Source organism: Coffea eugenioides, chromosome 11, assembly GCF_003713205.1.
Source record: "Coffea eugenioides isolate CCC68of chromosome 11, Ceug_1.0, whole genome shotgun sequence".
NCBI lineage: Eukaryota > Viridiplantae > Streptophyta > Magnoliopsida > Gentianales > Rubiaceae > Coffea > Coffea eugenioides.
The window spans coordinates 23,834,384-23,849,642 of NC_040045.1; the positions used below are offsets into that span (position 1 = coordinate 23,834,384).

Genomic DNA, 15,259 nt, shown 5'->3' on the forward strand with positions numbered 1-15,259 from the left:
AACAGGTCACCAATGGGGCAAATTTAATAAATTCTGTAAACCAAGAAAAGTATTGATTCTCGTAAACTTGTAACAAGATTTTAAACTTGGAGGTTGGAGCTTGGAACTTGAAAGTTGAAACCATACTCATATTTTATTCCCTTTCTTCACTGGCAAGGGGTAAGCTAGCTAGGCAAGAAAACCAGAAAAATCCAAGAAGAAACAGAGCGTTAGTCTGCAACAATTGGGTTGTTCTTACCTCAGCCTCATCTATCCCTTTCTCCCTGTCCTTTTCACGTTCTTGGTTGGTTGCTTTCTTTTTCCAGCTTTTGTATAGTCTTGTTGATGAATGCTTGTATGGTTGACGCCTGCTCAATCATCCAATCAAGAGTTCATCAGTTCGGTGGAGTTGAGTTCATGTACAAGTTCAAGATCCTTTTTTTTATGAGAGGTACCTTCTTTAATTAGTGTAAAGGGCTGAACCCAAGTTTCTTTATTGCAATAAATGCTGTTTTTGTTGAGGTATTGCTGGTGTTTTGGCTGAGAGATGGTGGTTTTTACTGTTTTGTTTTGTTGTGCGTTTACTTTTGTTAAGAGGGTTGAAGTTAGAGATTAGAACTACTGAATTTAATACGAGGTGGAGAATATTTATGGGTCTACTTTGTTAAAGTGAAATTGAGATTAAAGACTCAATCTTGATATGCGAAATGCTCTTGGATTGAATCTTGTCCTTTTAATTGCATGTCAGGATTACTACACGGGGTAGATTCTTTTGCATGTTTTTAGAGATTGGTTGAACCGGGTGTTGAATACTGAGATATCTGGGTTTGATAAGATTGGGAGGATTGATTCTCTTGATTATTAGGCTGTTCTGTAGTTTTAAAGTTGATAATTATTAGCCCTTTGTGCCCTGGAATTGTTCTTTTATTAGCCTGGAAAGAATTACTAACTAATGCTATCCTGCCAAAACTACTGTTGAGCTACTATCACTGTGTGTTTGTGGTCGGAATCAAAGTTGAGGCTGCGTCACGATCATTTGAACAGTATTTGAATTTGGGTTAAATTCTGATGTTGCTGTAGTAAAGATCAGAGATTGTATTCCCTTATGATGATGCAGTCTTTCTTTTCTTGACTGCTAACATTTTCCTTTTTTGGGTTAATATTTCGTCTTGGATAATGCATTACCCAAAAACTTGGATGTCTAAATTGGAGTTACTATTAGATGTTAAAGGGTCCGATTTGAACTTTGATGGTGTATAATACTCAATTGTGTGGACGATTATATTGCCTTATCATACATAAATTTCTTAAGATTGAGAATTTCTGGATGTTCATCAAGAACTTGCTTTCGTAGTCGTGGAAGATTACTCCTCTACTTTTTGTGGGAGATACCCCTTTGAACTGGGTGCTGTATCAATGCATACTTGTCTTAGCTCTTTCTTTTGAGTGATTAAGAGCTGCAAAAACATGTTCTTTTTTTTTTGGATCATTAATATTTTTACACTATTAAGAGCCAAATGTGAACTGAAACATGACAATTGTTTTGTGATGCAATCATGCATGGTTTACAACATAATTTTTAATTGTGGATTTTACAGTAGTGGTATGATTTGATTTTGCTGAAGAATATGATGGAGGACAAGCAATTGAATCTAAGCCGACCACTTCTTTCTGTGAGACGCCACACATCAACCGTAGCCTCAGAAAAAGATAGCAAAAAGAATGATCAAAGTTCAATCTCAAGTGTTACTCGACCTCCTCCATTTTACAAATCGGAATTAAAATCAGGCCCAGTGAGGAATGCAGGTACAGTGCCATTTGTCTGGGAACAGAGCCCTGGGATGCCTAAGGATGAGAGGACGCTTGAAACTCACACAGAAAGGCCACCAGTTGCACCAAAGCCTCCTCCTGGAAGAGTTTTGAAAGCTAACCAACAAGATAATGATAATTCTTCCAAAAAATTAACTGTCAATAAAAGCCAAGTTGGGAATCCCCAGGGCTCGCAGAGTGCCTCAGAGTTGGGTGATAGCAGTAGAAGGTTTAAGATTACTGAGGATACAGTGGAGGAAGCACATGAAAGAAAAGATGATTCAGAGGATGAGGATGAAGTCTTTGAAGATGCCCTGGATACGCTCTCAAGGACCGAATCATTTTTTGTGAACTGCAGTGTGAGCGGCATAAGTGGATTAGATGACTTGGATGCAATGCCATCTGGAACATTCTCTACTGATCCTCAGGCTCGAGACTTCATGATTGGTCGGTTTCTGCCTGCAGCCAAGGCAATGGTTTCAGAAACACCTCAATATGCTCCTGCTCCAAAGAAACGACCAGTGGTTCAAGACAATCCTAGGCAACTGAAGAAGGTAGTAAATGCAGATAACCGACCTCAGCTTAGGTATGGACCTACTTTTGCAAAACATTATTCAGAATTCCATGACAATGGAGAAGAAGAAGAAAGTGATGATGACTATGTTGAACATGAAAATGTTCCATCCAAAGTCTGTGGATTACTGCCCCGATTTTGCTTAAAGAGTCGTCTTTTAAATCCTCTACCCGGGATGAGTGTGAGGACTAGGACACCCATGTCTCCCACGACAAGGATGCAGGCTAGATCTTCTTCTGCTAGTACTTGCAGCAAAACTGAAAATGAGGTAACTGTTTTTTCTGATCCAATCCTCCCTCCTATCCCACTAGGGGACCACAACCCATAAGAAAAAGAGCAAAAAAGAAGATATGAATAGACAAAAAGAAAATAGTTGTCGATCTTTTGCAGCAAGTTTGTGTTCACTGAATTCAGTTGCTTTTCATATTTACAGCTGTCTAGTGTTGATACGAGTGAGCAAAGATCAATTGATGGATCCCAAACAGCTGGGCTTCATGAAGGGAAGAACGATTTGAATGTGAAGTCCAGTCAAATCTCTTTGAAGTCTCAGAAATCTGAAAAATCATTGGCCAACGGGCATGGTGGTGTGTCAAGCCATTACAATGAATCACCTGCATCAATTGACCAAAGAGCTTTCCCGGTCATTCCTGTTGAACCACAGGATGCTAGTGTTGATGGTTGCAGCTCTGATGAGAAGAGTTACAGAAGCTTTAGGGACTTGTTGGCTGATCAGAGCCCCTCTGAGGAAGTAAATTCAGCAAGTCCTGCAGTTGAGAAAACTCTCTACGTAGATACCGTGCATAAAGGTGAATCTCCTAAGAAAACATGTTCTTTGGGTATGAAAGGGCTTTCAATTGAAAGAGAAACGAATGATGAAATTTTACGCTCAGTAGATTCTTCGCTCATTGACCATTTAAGCATTGCTGATGGAGGAGATCCATTAAAGACAATTTCTCGAAAACCCCTTGACTTCAGTCTCCTTCCTTTGGCTGATGAATCCAGTCAAAAGATCGAAAAGGATAATCGAAAGGCTTTTGGAGAAGATCAAAAGCTTTACCAGGACAGAGTTGATTCAAAAATTACACAAGTGCCTGTCAAGCTAACTACTCAAACTTTAGGAAAGCATACTGCCAAAGCAGAAATAGTGGTAAATTACCATGGAATCTCTGCCGAGTTTCCTGCTCCTCCACCATTACCAAAATCTCCATCAGATTCTTGGCTTTGTCGCACTTTGCCTTCCATGTCTTCAAAGAATTCATCTATACTTTCGCATTTTGGGACTGGAATGAATCCAAGAAATCAGGTTTCCAAGACACAATCTGCTGATCCCAAATGGGAAACAATAGTTAAAACAACAAAGGTTCATCACCATCATTTGAGATACTCTGAGGTAAATTGGATCGTTTTCTTTTTTTTTTTGGCTAACTCGAAGATAAACTGATTCGGTTCCTTTTACATTACTAATTCTTTTCACTGTTTTATTACTTACAACTTTTTCCTTTCTTTCAGGAGTTTCTAGCACCTATACCAGAAAGCTAGAGAAATCTTTCGTCAAGTCCTCTGCTTCATGCTTCTGCTTCCTATATTCATTAGTTTTCTGGCTTCAAAGGTCCTTGATGGTACACATAATTTTCTGTGGGTTTAACTTTCCCATCTTTTCCTCTGAGAACAGTATAAGATTCAATTCTGCAAGTAATACTCAAGACAAACACTGTGTGTATAGTGATTAGCAGATTCAAAAAAATCGATACACGCTATGCCCTGAGGGTTCTGTAAATAGCATCATTAATTTTTGCAGCACTACCCAATAAGAAAGGTTCTGTGGGAAAATTTACATGCTCTTCCACGTTCTATTTGCATTACTTTTACCATACTAGCATGTTCTTTGGCTTATGTGAATCATTTTCGGGACTAAACTGGTGGGCTCAAATCTGTTGTATAATGAACCAAAGGATCAGAATCCGGAACTGGTGGAAGCAAATAAAGAAAGCCAATGCCAATGTGTAAAGACATTCATGAATTTTTGGCCGGTTGATAGCTGGAGATTCTGAGGTTGTACAATGAAGAGGTGAAATCAACTGATTTACGAGTACGCACCGGGGACAATAAGTCCATTGGAGCGGAACTGGGAACCCCACATGGGTTGGTGCTTAGCTTAGTTTTCAAAGCTGAGTACAATTATCATCAATCTGATTAACTAGAATACACCATAATATGTTAACAATCTCCAAGAACGAAGGGACCACTGTCCCAATAAAAACAAGAAGACTGAGGAGTTCCCCAGGCAACGGGGCACATCTCAGAAGACAAAAATACACGTGAAAAATCTGCAAATATGTACGTATCATACTAGACTATAATCACGAACCTCCCATTTTGCTCCTGGATTTCCTGTTTCCGTGGTGCCACCATCTCGGGAGTCGGGACTCTTTTGTTGGGTGGCCTTGTTATGTAGGAGCCTAAACTGTTAGAATACAGAAGCTAATTAGGGAACAGGTGCATCAACTATTGACTGCACAAACAAGCATTACTGTGTGGGGCTGCAAACCAATCGAGCTACTCGCTAGTCAAAACTCGATTTGAACTCGATTAATATCGAGCTCGAGTTGAGTTCAAACTTGTCAAATCAAATTTGAGCTCGAGCTCGAGTTCAAAATATTAAGCTCGTGAGCTCGAATATGTATATATATATTTTATTTATTTTAATAATAAAATTACATATATATTCCTAATTTTTAATTATTTATTAAGAAAAAAATTATTTTATTATTTTTTTAGAAAATAAAATAATTATTTTTTTTGAGCTTGAGTTTGAGTTTTAGATTGATAGCTCTTTGAGCTCGAACTAAAGTTTGAGTTTGATAAAATTAAATCAAAACTCAACTCGATTAAGTCAAAACACGATTCGACTCGACTCGTTTATAACTCTAGTACTATATAAGTCCATTCAAGAACTCCCGTTTGAAAAGAATCAAACTTTTACTTGTGACCCAGGGAAAAACTTCAATGGGGAAAATATTATTAACTAACCAGAGCCCATTTGTTCTTACTTCTTTGGCTAGTACCCCATTTGAGTTTCTTCAACTTCTAAACAGTTGCCTTTTTTCACCATTGCATTGTGTTCTCCTATCCCAGTATTAGATTGCTTCAATCATACTAAGTCGCAAGAGAATTGAACGTGTTGTAAAACCCAGGAAACAGGATCAAAGTCTATGCGTAAAAGTCAAACTATACATTTTGCTTCATTCTTTCCTTATTCCAGAATTCTGACGGTTTGACAAAATCGAGACATGATACTACTCCCTCCGTTCCTTATTAGATGGCCTGAATAACTAATTCTCTTAGATTAAGAAAGTTGATTATTTTCTAAAAGTCAACAAAAGTTTTACTTTACTTCTCAAAATTACCCTTTATCTCTCTTCAACTATACCTAATTAATACTACCTGTCATTTAATTATTTAGAGTTCCAATTCAAGAAAATTGAAAGGGTAAGCAAGGGTAAATTTGGAAAAAAGTTCATAAATGCTTTCTTGATATCATAAAATGACTGATAAAAAGAAACAATGGATTAGGACATCTAATAAGGAACGGAGGGAGTAATAACTAAGAATTCATTTATGAGAAAATGTTTCCTTGCGGCTTCCCAACACCCAACCACTTTTCACGAAGTACATCAACAATTAAAGAATTACTACTCGGTTTTGACTCGGATGTTGAAAACCGTGAGTCCCAAAAAAAAAAAAAAAATCTGCGGTTGCCCCTGCAAATGAATTACATTACTCACATTCAATTCGAAAGACAACAAATATATTATTTGAAGTACTGTAGCATTTTTTATGATGTTATGTATATGAAATAAAAAGGTGGTTGAGAATATAAAAAGGTGGGTTGGGAAATGTGTTTATGATGCAAGTGTTATTTGAGATAATAGTGATATCCAAACACTCGATTTTAGGAAAAAAAATTGTGAAGATAGATTTCGATACTAGCACCTTTAATACCGGGGTTCATGATTTTTAACAAGTCAACCAATCCGTTTGGATTGCTATTTTTTTAAAATTTTTATTAAAAGAATATGCTGTAACGATTTAATGAATGTAAAATTAAAAAATGATTAAGTAATTTCACAAAAAATATAAACATTTTTCCTTAAATAATTGTAATACAAACAAGGTTGAGAAGACTGGATTTTTTTGGACAGTTAATTCTTTATTTATATTATCAACACATTTTCTATCTACATTTTTATTCCACATACATCATGTTAAAAAGTAATACAGTATTTTTTTTTTTTTGGAAAAAGCCAAAGCATGGTCTTTTGCTCAGAATGCTGGGCCGTCCAATGTGTGAAAATGGGTTTGGACTCATAGAACCCTCAATTTGGGCTCCATTACATTTTGCCTGTGGCCGAGAAAAGCATTTGGTATTTACTAATACGTATTTTGATTCTTATCAAAATGTTTTTCCTTAAATTTGATTCCATTAATAACAAAAACCAATAGTTTTTTCATCCCCTTGATCTAAGAAGGGTCCGTGAGGAAAAGGAAATTACGAAGTAGTTTTTTCAAAAAAAAATTTCCTCATCCACAGATGACTTTAGATTTAAAACGTTTTATGGTCAATTAAAAAACAGAAACGAGCGAAAAAGTATTTTAATGGGCTTTTCTATTAAAACATTGCGGTTGGCTAACACTTGCAATTGGTTAAGTCATAAGTGAGACGTTGGAGATAGTAGATTATTTGAGATAATTTTGTAAAAAAAAATACTGTAACACTTTTTTGATAAAATAAAAAAATATGAGACAGTTTGTTTACAAGAAAAAGTTAGAAAATGAAAGATAGTTAGTTATTTTTTCTTTTGTGTATGTTAGTTATTTTTTGTGTCGGATAAAATTTGTAAAATTGTGAAGGAAGATGGTTGGATAGACATAAAATTTTATTAATTGTTACTAACTACTGCTAATTTCTTATTTTCTCTCAAAAGTTGTCCTCTTCTGCAAGTTCTTTTACCTTACTTTCTCACACTGCAGTTTCTCACGTAACTTTCTCTCTATTCAAACAGAACCTAGGTGAAAAATTTTTGAAAAAGTGAATTTAATTTGACAAGATATCAAATATATGTTACACTTAAACGTGCCCACGTTAAAATAAAAAAAAAAAATAGGATCGTCATAGATATTGAACAAGAACAATAGCATTAGAAAAGGCAAGTGTCAATCTAAATCTTAGAGTATCAATTATTCTTAGGGTTTGTTTGATAACATAAAAAAGTGCTGAATCTGAACTTTTTCAGACATTTAGATGTTTTGAGTGTTTGATAAATGAAAATTCATTTGCTGAACTTGTTAAGTAGTGCTGAACTTGTGTGTATTTTTTTCAGCACAAGAATCCTAACTGAATGCTTAATTCTGATAAGAATCAATAGAATCACTTCAACTATCTTATCTTATCTACCAAATCTACCCTTATTTATTGATTATGTTTAAAATTCTTGTATAATTAAACAACCTAATATTCTCTATCTAATGATTTTCTATTTTTTTTTCTTCCTTTTGAATGACTTTCACTTCTTCTCCATACTCCTCATATAATATAATTCATCTTTTATATTAATTTGATTTAAAAATAAATATTGTCATTTTCATACCTAATATTTTTAGCTAATTAAATTATAGGTTCTATTTCTTTTTTGGATGAAAAGATATAAGGGCAAAATTGTCAAATTTAAATTATTAAACATTTAGTTATAATTGTTTATCAAATAGTATAAATAGGTTTAGCATTAAAATTCAGACATTCATATATTTCTTTTCAGTGCTTAAAATTCAGCAAATTAATTGTTTGAGTATTCAGATTTCAGATTTCAGAATTCATAATTCAGATTCAGTTTTATCAAACGGAACCTTAGTCAACAAAAGTAAAACCGGTGCCACATATAAGCTCCTTTCCTGAAAACGATTCAAATTACCATCGAAAACGATAATGTCTTTACTAGCTCATACAAAACCCAAAACAATGCCACCTATAAATATCAAATACTACTAGTATCAAATGCTAGTGTGAAGCTTTTCAGAAAAAAAACATAATCATATATGCCGAGATTGCTCAATTTTCCAATGGTGGTTGGTGTAGTCGGTTAAGATGATAGATGGACTACGGGTCACACTTCAACAGGATTCATTATTCTGTGCTCCGTGCTATCTATAATTGCATTTATAGTTGGTTCTGTATTGATCCTGTTTGCGGTTGGATGTTGCAATGGTGATCAAGAACGTGATCAAGACTCATCAAAGAAGAAGAGGATTAGCAAGGCTTGTACTGAGCCTCCCAATTATAACACTTATGACGACTATTATGGTTCTGAGAAGAAGAGTTCGTCCACTGATGGAAGTTCTAGCTCTAGCAACACCATGAATTATCTGGCTTATTTTGCTGCTAATAATGCTCTTTCTGCTGTTGGTGGTGGTGGTGGTGATGGTGACAGGGGCCATCATCATCACCATCACGGCCGCCACCACCACCATCATCATGGCCATCACCACCACCACCATCATGTTAGATAAATGCATGTACTTGGCCTTTGATATAAGGGACAGGGTTTTGGAGGCGTTTCCATAGTGAAATTTATGCGAGAGCTTTTGCGGAATGTAAATTCTAAACCCCTGAAAACTTTAATTATCTTTGACATTGCTTTTTTTTTTTTTTTAAATGGTAATTATGACCTGGGCTTACCATTTGTCAAGGAAAACTTATCCTGATGACGTTTTGTAAGTATATTTCTTATGCACAATAGTTATTGGCACTCCCGATTTTTTATTAATGGTAGCTTGAAAAAGAATTGTAAAGGAAATGCAGAGCCATTAATTATAATTTAGAGTGCCAATGTAACGCGTTATAATGAGCAAATTTCTCTAATAGTCCTTCAACTTTTTTATTAATCCACGTTTGGTTCTCCATCTTAAAAATGGGATAGAATGGTTATTCAATAAAATTTTTTTGGGTCAAATTGATCCTTATATTGTAGAGCGTCCAAGAAAAACTTGGATCAAAGTGGCAATGAGATTTGAATTTTCTTGGCTATTCCGCCACATAGGGATCAATTTGGGCCAAAAAATTTTGTTTGAGAACCATTATGTTTGATTTTTAAGATGGAGGATCAAACATGAATTAGTACAAAAAAATTGAAAGACAATTTGGGGGATTTGCTCCATTCTAATTATGTGGTTAAAAAAGTCTTTGCAAGAACAAAATATATTTAAAAATGTCTTGGGTCTATTGAAGTAGCTCTCAACTAATTGGTTACGTGCTTTAAACAACACAAGATTTCGATTAATAGTTATTGGATCTTAAGGAAATAAAAAAGAATTAAAACATGATATTTGTGAAGAAAAAATAGCAATATAATAAAAAGTGGGACAGAGAGTGACACAGGGTGTGGAACAGAAGATCCGTTGCGAAAAACGCATGAGACGAATAAGTCATGATCCATTCTCGCTTCTTTATATCTTGTCTTAATCACTGACCTAATCAAGAAGTTGCTTGATCCATTCTCATTTTCTTCTTTCTCTCCTCAATTGTTTAAGTAATCAAAGAGATGCTTTGAGAGGCAAATGACAAATTAGTCTTGAGAGGCAAACTGATTAATCGCCTTTTATTATTCAATTTTTTAGTTTCCTTGCATCTCAAGACTTAGAACAAGTCCAAAAAAAATTTTTAATCCGGAGAGAGCAAAAATGCCAGTACTACATAGAATTCTATAGTCAACTAAGGCTGCGTACAAATATTAGAATGCAATAATTCATCATTATTCTGATCAAAGGCCTCTAGGATTTAGCTGGTAGTGTGAAATACAACAATTTCAGAAAATTGCCCTTTGCATTTACAGTAATGTAATCTATACAAATGCAAAAATCTATCGAAATCCCCATTCAAGAACTAGTTCATTTCTTTGACTTGGGAGTCATTTTAATTGGACTTGATGGAAAGGAACGGTTTTGGACGCGTATCAAGTTTGGAATTTATCTTTGTGGTATGTAAATTCTAATTCTAAGAAAACGAAATTATCTTTGACTAGGGTTTAATTATAATTATGACTTTGATTTAATATTTTCCAAAGAATAATTACTGTAATACTAGTTCGGATTGATCTTTCTTATAACCTCCTAAAATATTTAAAATTATTAGTACTGAATACATGACACATAATCGTTATTCAAATTTTAATTCTCTTGTTGTACATGTTGTGTGAATCTAGACTCAGCGACGTGAAAATATACACTAATGCTATTGCAAACATTAATCCAAATGGTTTAAATTTTTTATACATTAATGGTTGATAAGGTAATGTAACAATTAATATTTTTAGAATTACAAGTCATAGTTCAAATTCGCTATCCGGCCTTCCCGCTTCTCGCAACTCATCTTTTTCTTGCTTGAAAGAAAATCAACTAATGTTACTGGCCCTTCATTTTGTTAATGGCGCTCCAATGGGCTTTTGTAAAATTGAAAAGTAGATGAAGCACTTTTTTTAATTATTTTTGTCCATCAATAATGATCACGTTATATAATTAAAAATGTTAGAAAACTATATGCTGCAATCCTTATAAATTATATTATGCTTCTATACGGAAAGACATACTTCATATTTCTTCTGAATGTAAATGTAGTAAGAGAAAATTTATTTAATTTATACACTTTTGTGTGTATGATCATGGGTAGGTTTCAAAAATAAAAGCAAAAAAGCATTTGTGTTTTTGGTTGCATATTTGTTTCAATACTTTCTATTTCAAGATTTCTTTACAACTACACTCTTTTGTCTTTTTTTTTTCCCCAACATTTTGCTCAAATGACAAATGCAGTTCCTCCTCCTCGAAACAACATCGGGAGCTAGCAAGGCAGGGATTAAAGTAGAACAAGTCCTACATTTTTTTGGAACCCCCTCTCCCCCGACAAACATCCAAACCTCAAAAAAAGGGATAATTTCATAAACCTCTCCTAAGATTTCTGACAATTTCACTAATCTCCCCTAAGATTAAGGTTTTGATAATAAAATCAGTCCAATTAGAAAAAGTAACATTAAAAAATACTTTAAGGAGAGAGATGAAACATTATTTCATAAATACCCCTTATGCATGTATATAAGTTGTATTAATAAAAAAATAAAAATAATTAAAAACTAAAAACAATTAATACATATATTTCATCATTCAAAAAGTTCACATTTAATAAATTAAACAATATAAATAAGCAACAAAACTACACTAATGATTACAAGATTTAACAAAGCAGACTAGTTATCTCTTTTGATATGATGTTTGCTATGATTCTTGTGATTTTGAACAGAATTTTCTTTCCCCTCCATTCTCCTTTACTAATATCTAACGATTAAGTAATTAGAGCACTAATTAACTATTAGTATAACGAAAATAACTGTTAAAAATTTCTTTAATGATGAACAATGACTTATATTTACAAAATAACATTAATTGATATACCTAATGGAAAAAAGGAGGGAAAATGAAAATTTTTCTATTCAAAATCACAAGAATCATATCAAACATCATACTAAAAGAGATAACTAGTCTGATTTGCTGAATCTTGTGATCATTAGTATAGTTTTATTGCTTATTTATGTTGCTTAATTTATTAAATGTGAACTTTTTGAGTGGTCAAATGTGTGTATTAATTGTTTCTAACTTTTAATTATTTTTATTCTTTTATTAATATAACTTATGTACATACACAAGGGGTATTTATGAAATCATAGTTTCATCTCTCTATTTAAAGTACTTTTTTAATATTATTTTTTTTAATTGGACTAATTTTGTCATTAAAACCTTAGTCTCAAGGGAGGTATGTATAATTTTATAAATTTTAGGAAAGGTTAGTGAAATTGTCAGAAACCTCAAGGGAGGTTGCGAAATTATCCCAAAAATAAAAAGTTGACTGAGTTCGCCAGACTTAGAACAAGCAATACAATTTATCACTCACTCTCTCTCTTAAATTCGGACAACGAAAAATACTAGTAGTATTTGACTGACTCAATCTTGATGGCCACCGACCATTAAACTTGAACCATCGATGATCCGTCAATCCATCTTGTCGGCAGTAGCGTTAAATATAATTCTCATGATGTGTGGGCTCTGGCTAGTAGTGTGGAATACATATTCAGAAAAGAAATATACATATATCATATATGGGAAGGATGCTAAATTTTTCGATGGTTGGTGTGGTCGGTCCAGATGATGGATGGAACATTGAATTCATTTTTTTGTTAGTGTTCGGATTCATGTTTGTATGTGTAATCGGTTCTTTAGTGATCCTATGTTGGAACAGATGGTGCGGTCGTAAAGAACTTGATCAAGATCATCAAGAGGAAAATCCCTGTTATAATACTTTTGGCAATTATGGTTCTGGGAAGAAGAAGAGTAAGTCCACTGGAACTACCAGCTCTAGCAGCGCAATAAATTATCTCGCTTATTTTGCTGCTGTTGCTTCTCTTGCTGGCGGTGGTTATGGGGGCGGCAACGGCCACCACGACCATCACCACCATCACGGCCACCATCATCACAATCCCGGGCATCACCACGGCCACCATCACCACCATCAGGGCCACCACCATCACAATCCTGCTGGGCATCACCACCATCATCACAATCCCGGGCATCACCACGGCCACCATCATCATGGCGTTTGATGGTAAGCTATGCAACATATATAAGATGCATTTGGTAAAAAACCAATCTAAGTAATGAAGGTTTTGGACGTATTTCAATTTCAGAATATATCTTAAGAGTTATCGTGGCATGTAACTTGTAATCCAAGGAAAGTTTTGTTTATCTTTACGATTGATTTTTTTGTTTCTCTTTGAGAAGAGACAAATTCTTTTATAGATGCTCTGGAGTTCAGAAACTCCGATAGTGAGCAAAAACCACAACAAAAAGAATGTGCCGAGGTTTTGGCGTACATACATCATGTAGACTTTGAGAAAAATACACAAGAAAATGTAAAACTCAGGAAAACATTGCATTCATACATGACTAGGAGTCTAGGACCAAAGCTCTGGAATTTTTCTGAATATTCTGTTTCCGATATCTGTACTATGGTTCGGTGGTTAATAATAAGCCACCTTAGAAGACTCGGATTACTAGTCAAAATGGGCATTATTAGATGAATTCACGACCTTTATAATTTTAGTCGAAACCGGAAAATCGTTAATTGTTACCACACTTGGTAAATTATGGTTGGATGCTGGGAGCTAGAAGGAAACATGACTTTTTTTCTTTTTAAAGAGAATTGATTATGATTTTTACTTACCCGCAATGACTCGAACACATAATCTCTCGATTATAGGTGAAACGTTTTATCTATTTAGTTACGTTCGTTATCAAAATCATTTGAGGCACGACTTATCACTTATCAAGTGAAAAATTAACGGCACAACTAATCATTTATTAGTGAAATATTAACCTTTTTGGAACGAGAAATGATCTAAAAGATTATACCATTTGAAAGGTGATTGTGTATCATATTCAAAAAGTTGAACATTTTTTTCTTGAAATCTTTTTTAATCAAATTTTCAATCCAATTCAATGGAAATGCACAGGTGAGATTCTCCATAAAAGTTCGAGACCAAACTTGAAAAAATGATATATGATTTGGCTAATGAGTACCCATTGGGCAGCTGATAAAAGAGGAATTGCATGTTAATTCCCAAAAGTGTCACAATTCAGGAGGTATAACGGGGGAGGATTGGGTTGGATGTTTACCGAGAGGGGGAGATGGATTGTAAGTAGGAAGTTTTGAACTGAAACACTTCTATTTATTAAAAAAAATTCAGGAGGTATAATAAATACGAGTGTATGTTTATATGCTAATTTAGGAGTGATTTAGATATCTTAACGATTAGGCACCCGATAGAAAATTTTAATTATAAAGGTGGTTGTAATTTGTCCCTCAAATTTGGTTGTAGGAGATCAATGCATGGTTTGCTTACCAAAGGGAACACACCGTATCAGATAAGATCCTTGAATTACATATATATATATATATATATATATATATATATATATATATATATTCGGCCGACTCAGCTTCTGAGACCCTAAAAACTTGCTTGATATATTATTTCTCTGATGATTAGCTTTTGCTTACCAAAATCCTATCCTTCCCAGCTTCTAAGGTCTAATCATGCTTCAGGTGCAGTAATCGAACTCTTTCCTTTGACACCTTTGGATTATTAGATAATTTATCTAACACTAGCAATAGGGCCAAAAAGAAAACTAATAATCTTGGACCATCCTTCATTTGACTTTAGGGTTGAAATCGAGAAATGAAGCGGATCATAATTCTCCGAAACTATTGACTGGTATTATGTATAAACTGAATTTTCAACCCAAAAAAAAAAAACTTTTGGCCACGAGCTAGTACATAGACAAGAACCCAATTTAATTAGTGATCTAATACGAAATTTTGACCAGGCAACACACGAGTTTGGCGGCCAAATATCTTATCCTTCTAGCTCTTGTCTTGAACGACAAAGCACGTTCAAAGCAATCAGGACCAGGAAATTAATCATATGTATGCAAAGAGAATTATAAATGAGTCATGGAAGCATTACAAAATCAGCCAGACAAGGACTCTATTTCAAACCCAAAACAATGTCAAAAAATAACAACAATATCATCCAAATCAATCAACCCATAGCAATTACATAAATCGATCGATGCCTATACATACCCGTATAGGCCGTCCAGTTTAAGTCCGAAAAACTTTCTTCAACATTAATGAAGATGGTTAGGTTCTTCAACATTTAAGTCCAGTTGAACGGTTGTGGTAGCTTTTCAAATTGCGTAGCTCTAAGCACAGGCGGCTATGGAGGGCTGCTTGTGCTCTGC

General features: G+C 34.4%; 1 protein-coding gene across 2 annotated transcripts; it reads left to right on the plus strand.

Moving 5' to 3' along the window:
• Positions 1-79: 79 nt before the first annotated feature.
• LOC113754348 lies at positions 80-4,203 on the plus strand. Of its 2 annotated transcripts, none has more exons than XM_027298738.1 (4): positions 80-430; positions 1,578-2,630; positions 2,796-3,752; positions 3,872-4,203. In XM_027298738.1, the coding sequence occupies exons 2-4, from the start codon at positions 1,608-1,610 to the stop codon at positions 3,899-3,901; spliced, it is 2,010 nt and encodes a 669-aa protein (XP_027154539.1). In that variant the 5' UTR covers positions 80-430; positions 1,578-1,607; the 3' UTR covers positions 3,902-4,203. The 2 variants fall into 2 exon arrangements, with proteins under 2 accessions (XP_027154539.1, XP_027154540.1); XM_027298739.1 differs by having other exon boundaries at positions 1,605-2,630.
• The last annotated feature ends 11,056 nt before the right edge of the window (positions 4,204-15,259 follow it).

Excerpts from the sequence above, each read along its gene's own strand:
- LOC113754348 (XM_027298738.1), top strand. The coding sequence starts at position 1,608 with ATGATGGAGGACAAGCAATTGAATCTAAGCCGACCACTTCTTTCTGTG. Across the intron at positions 2,631-2,795 it reads GCAGCAAAACTGAAAATGAG|CTGTCTAGTGTTGATACGAG; the intron begins GTAACTGTTTTT and ends TCATATTTACAG. Across the intron at positions 3,753-3,871 it reads ATCATTTGAGATACTCTGAG|GAGTTTCTAGCACCTATACC; the intron begins GTAAATTGGATC and ends CCTTTCTTTCAG.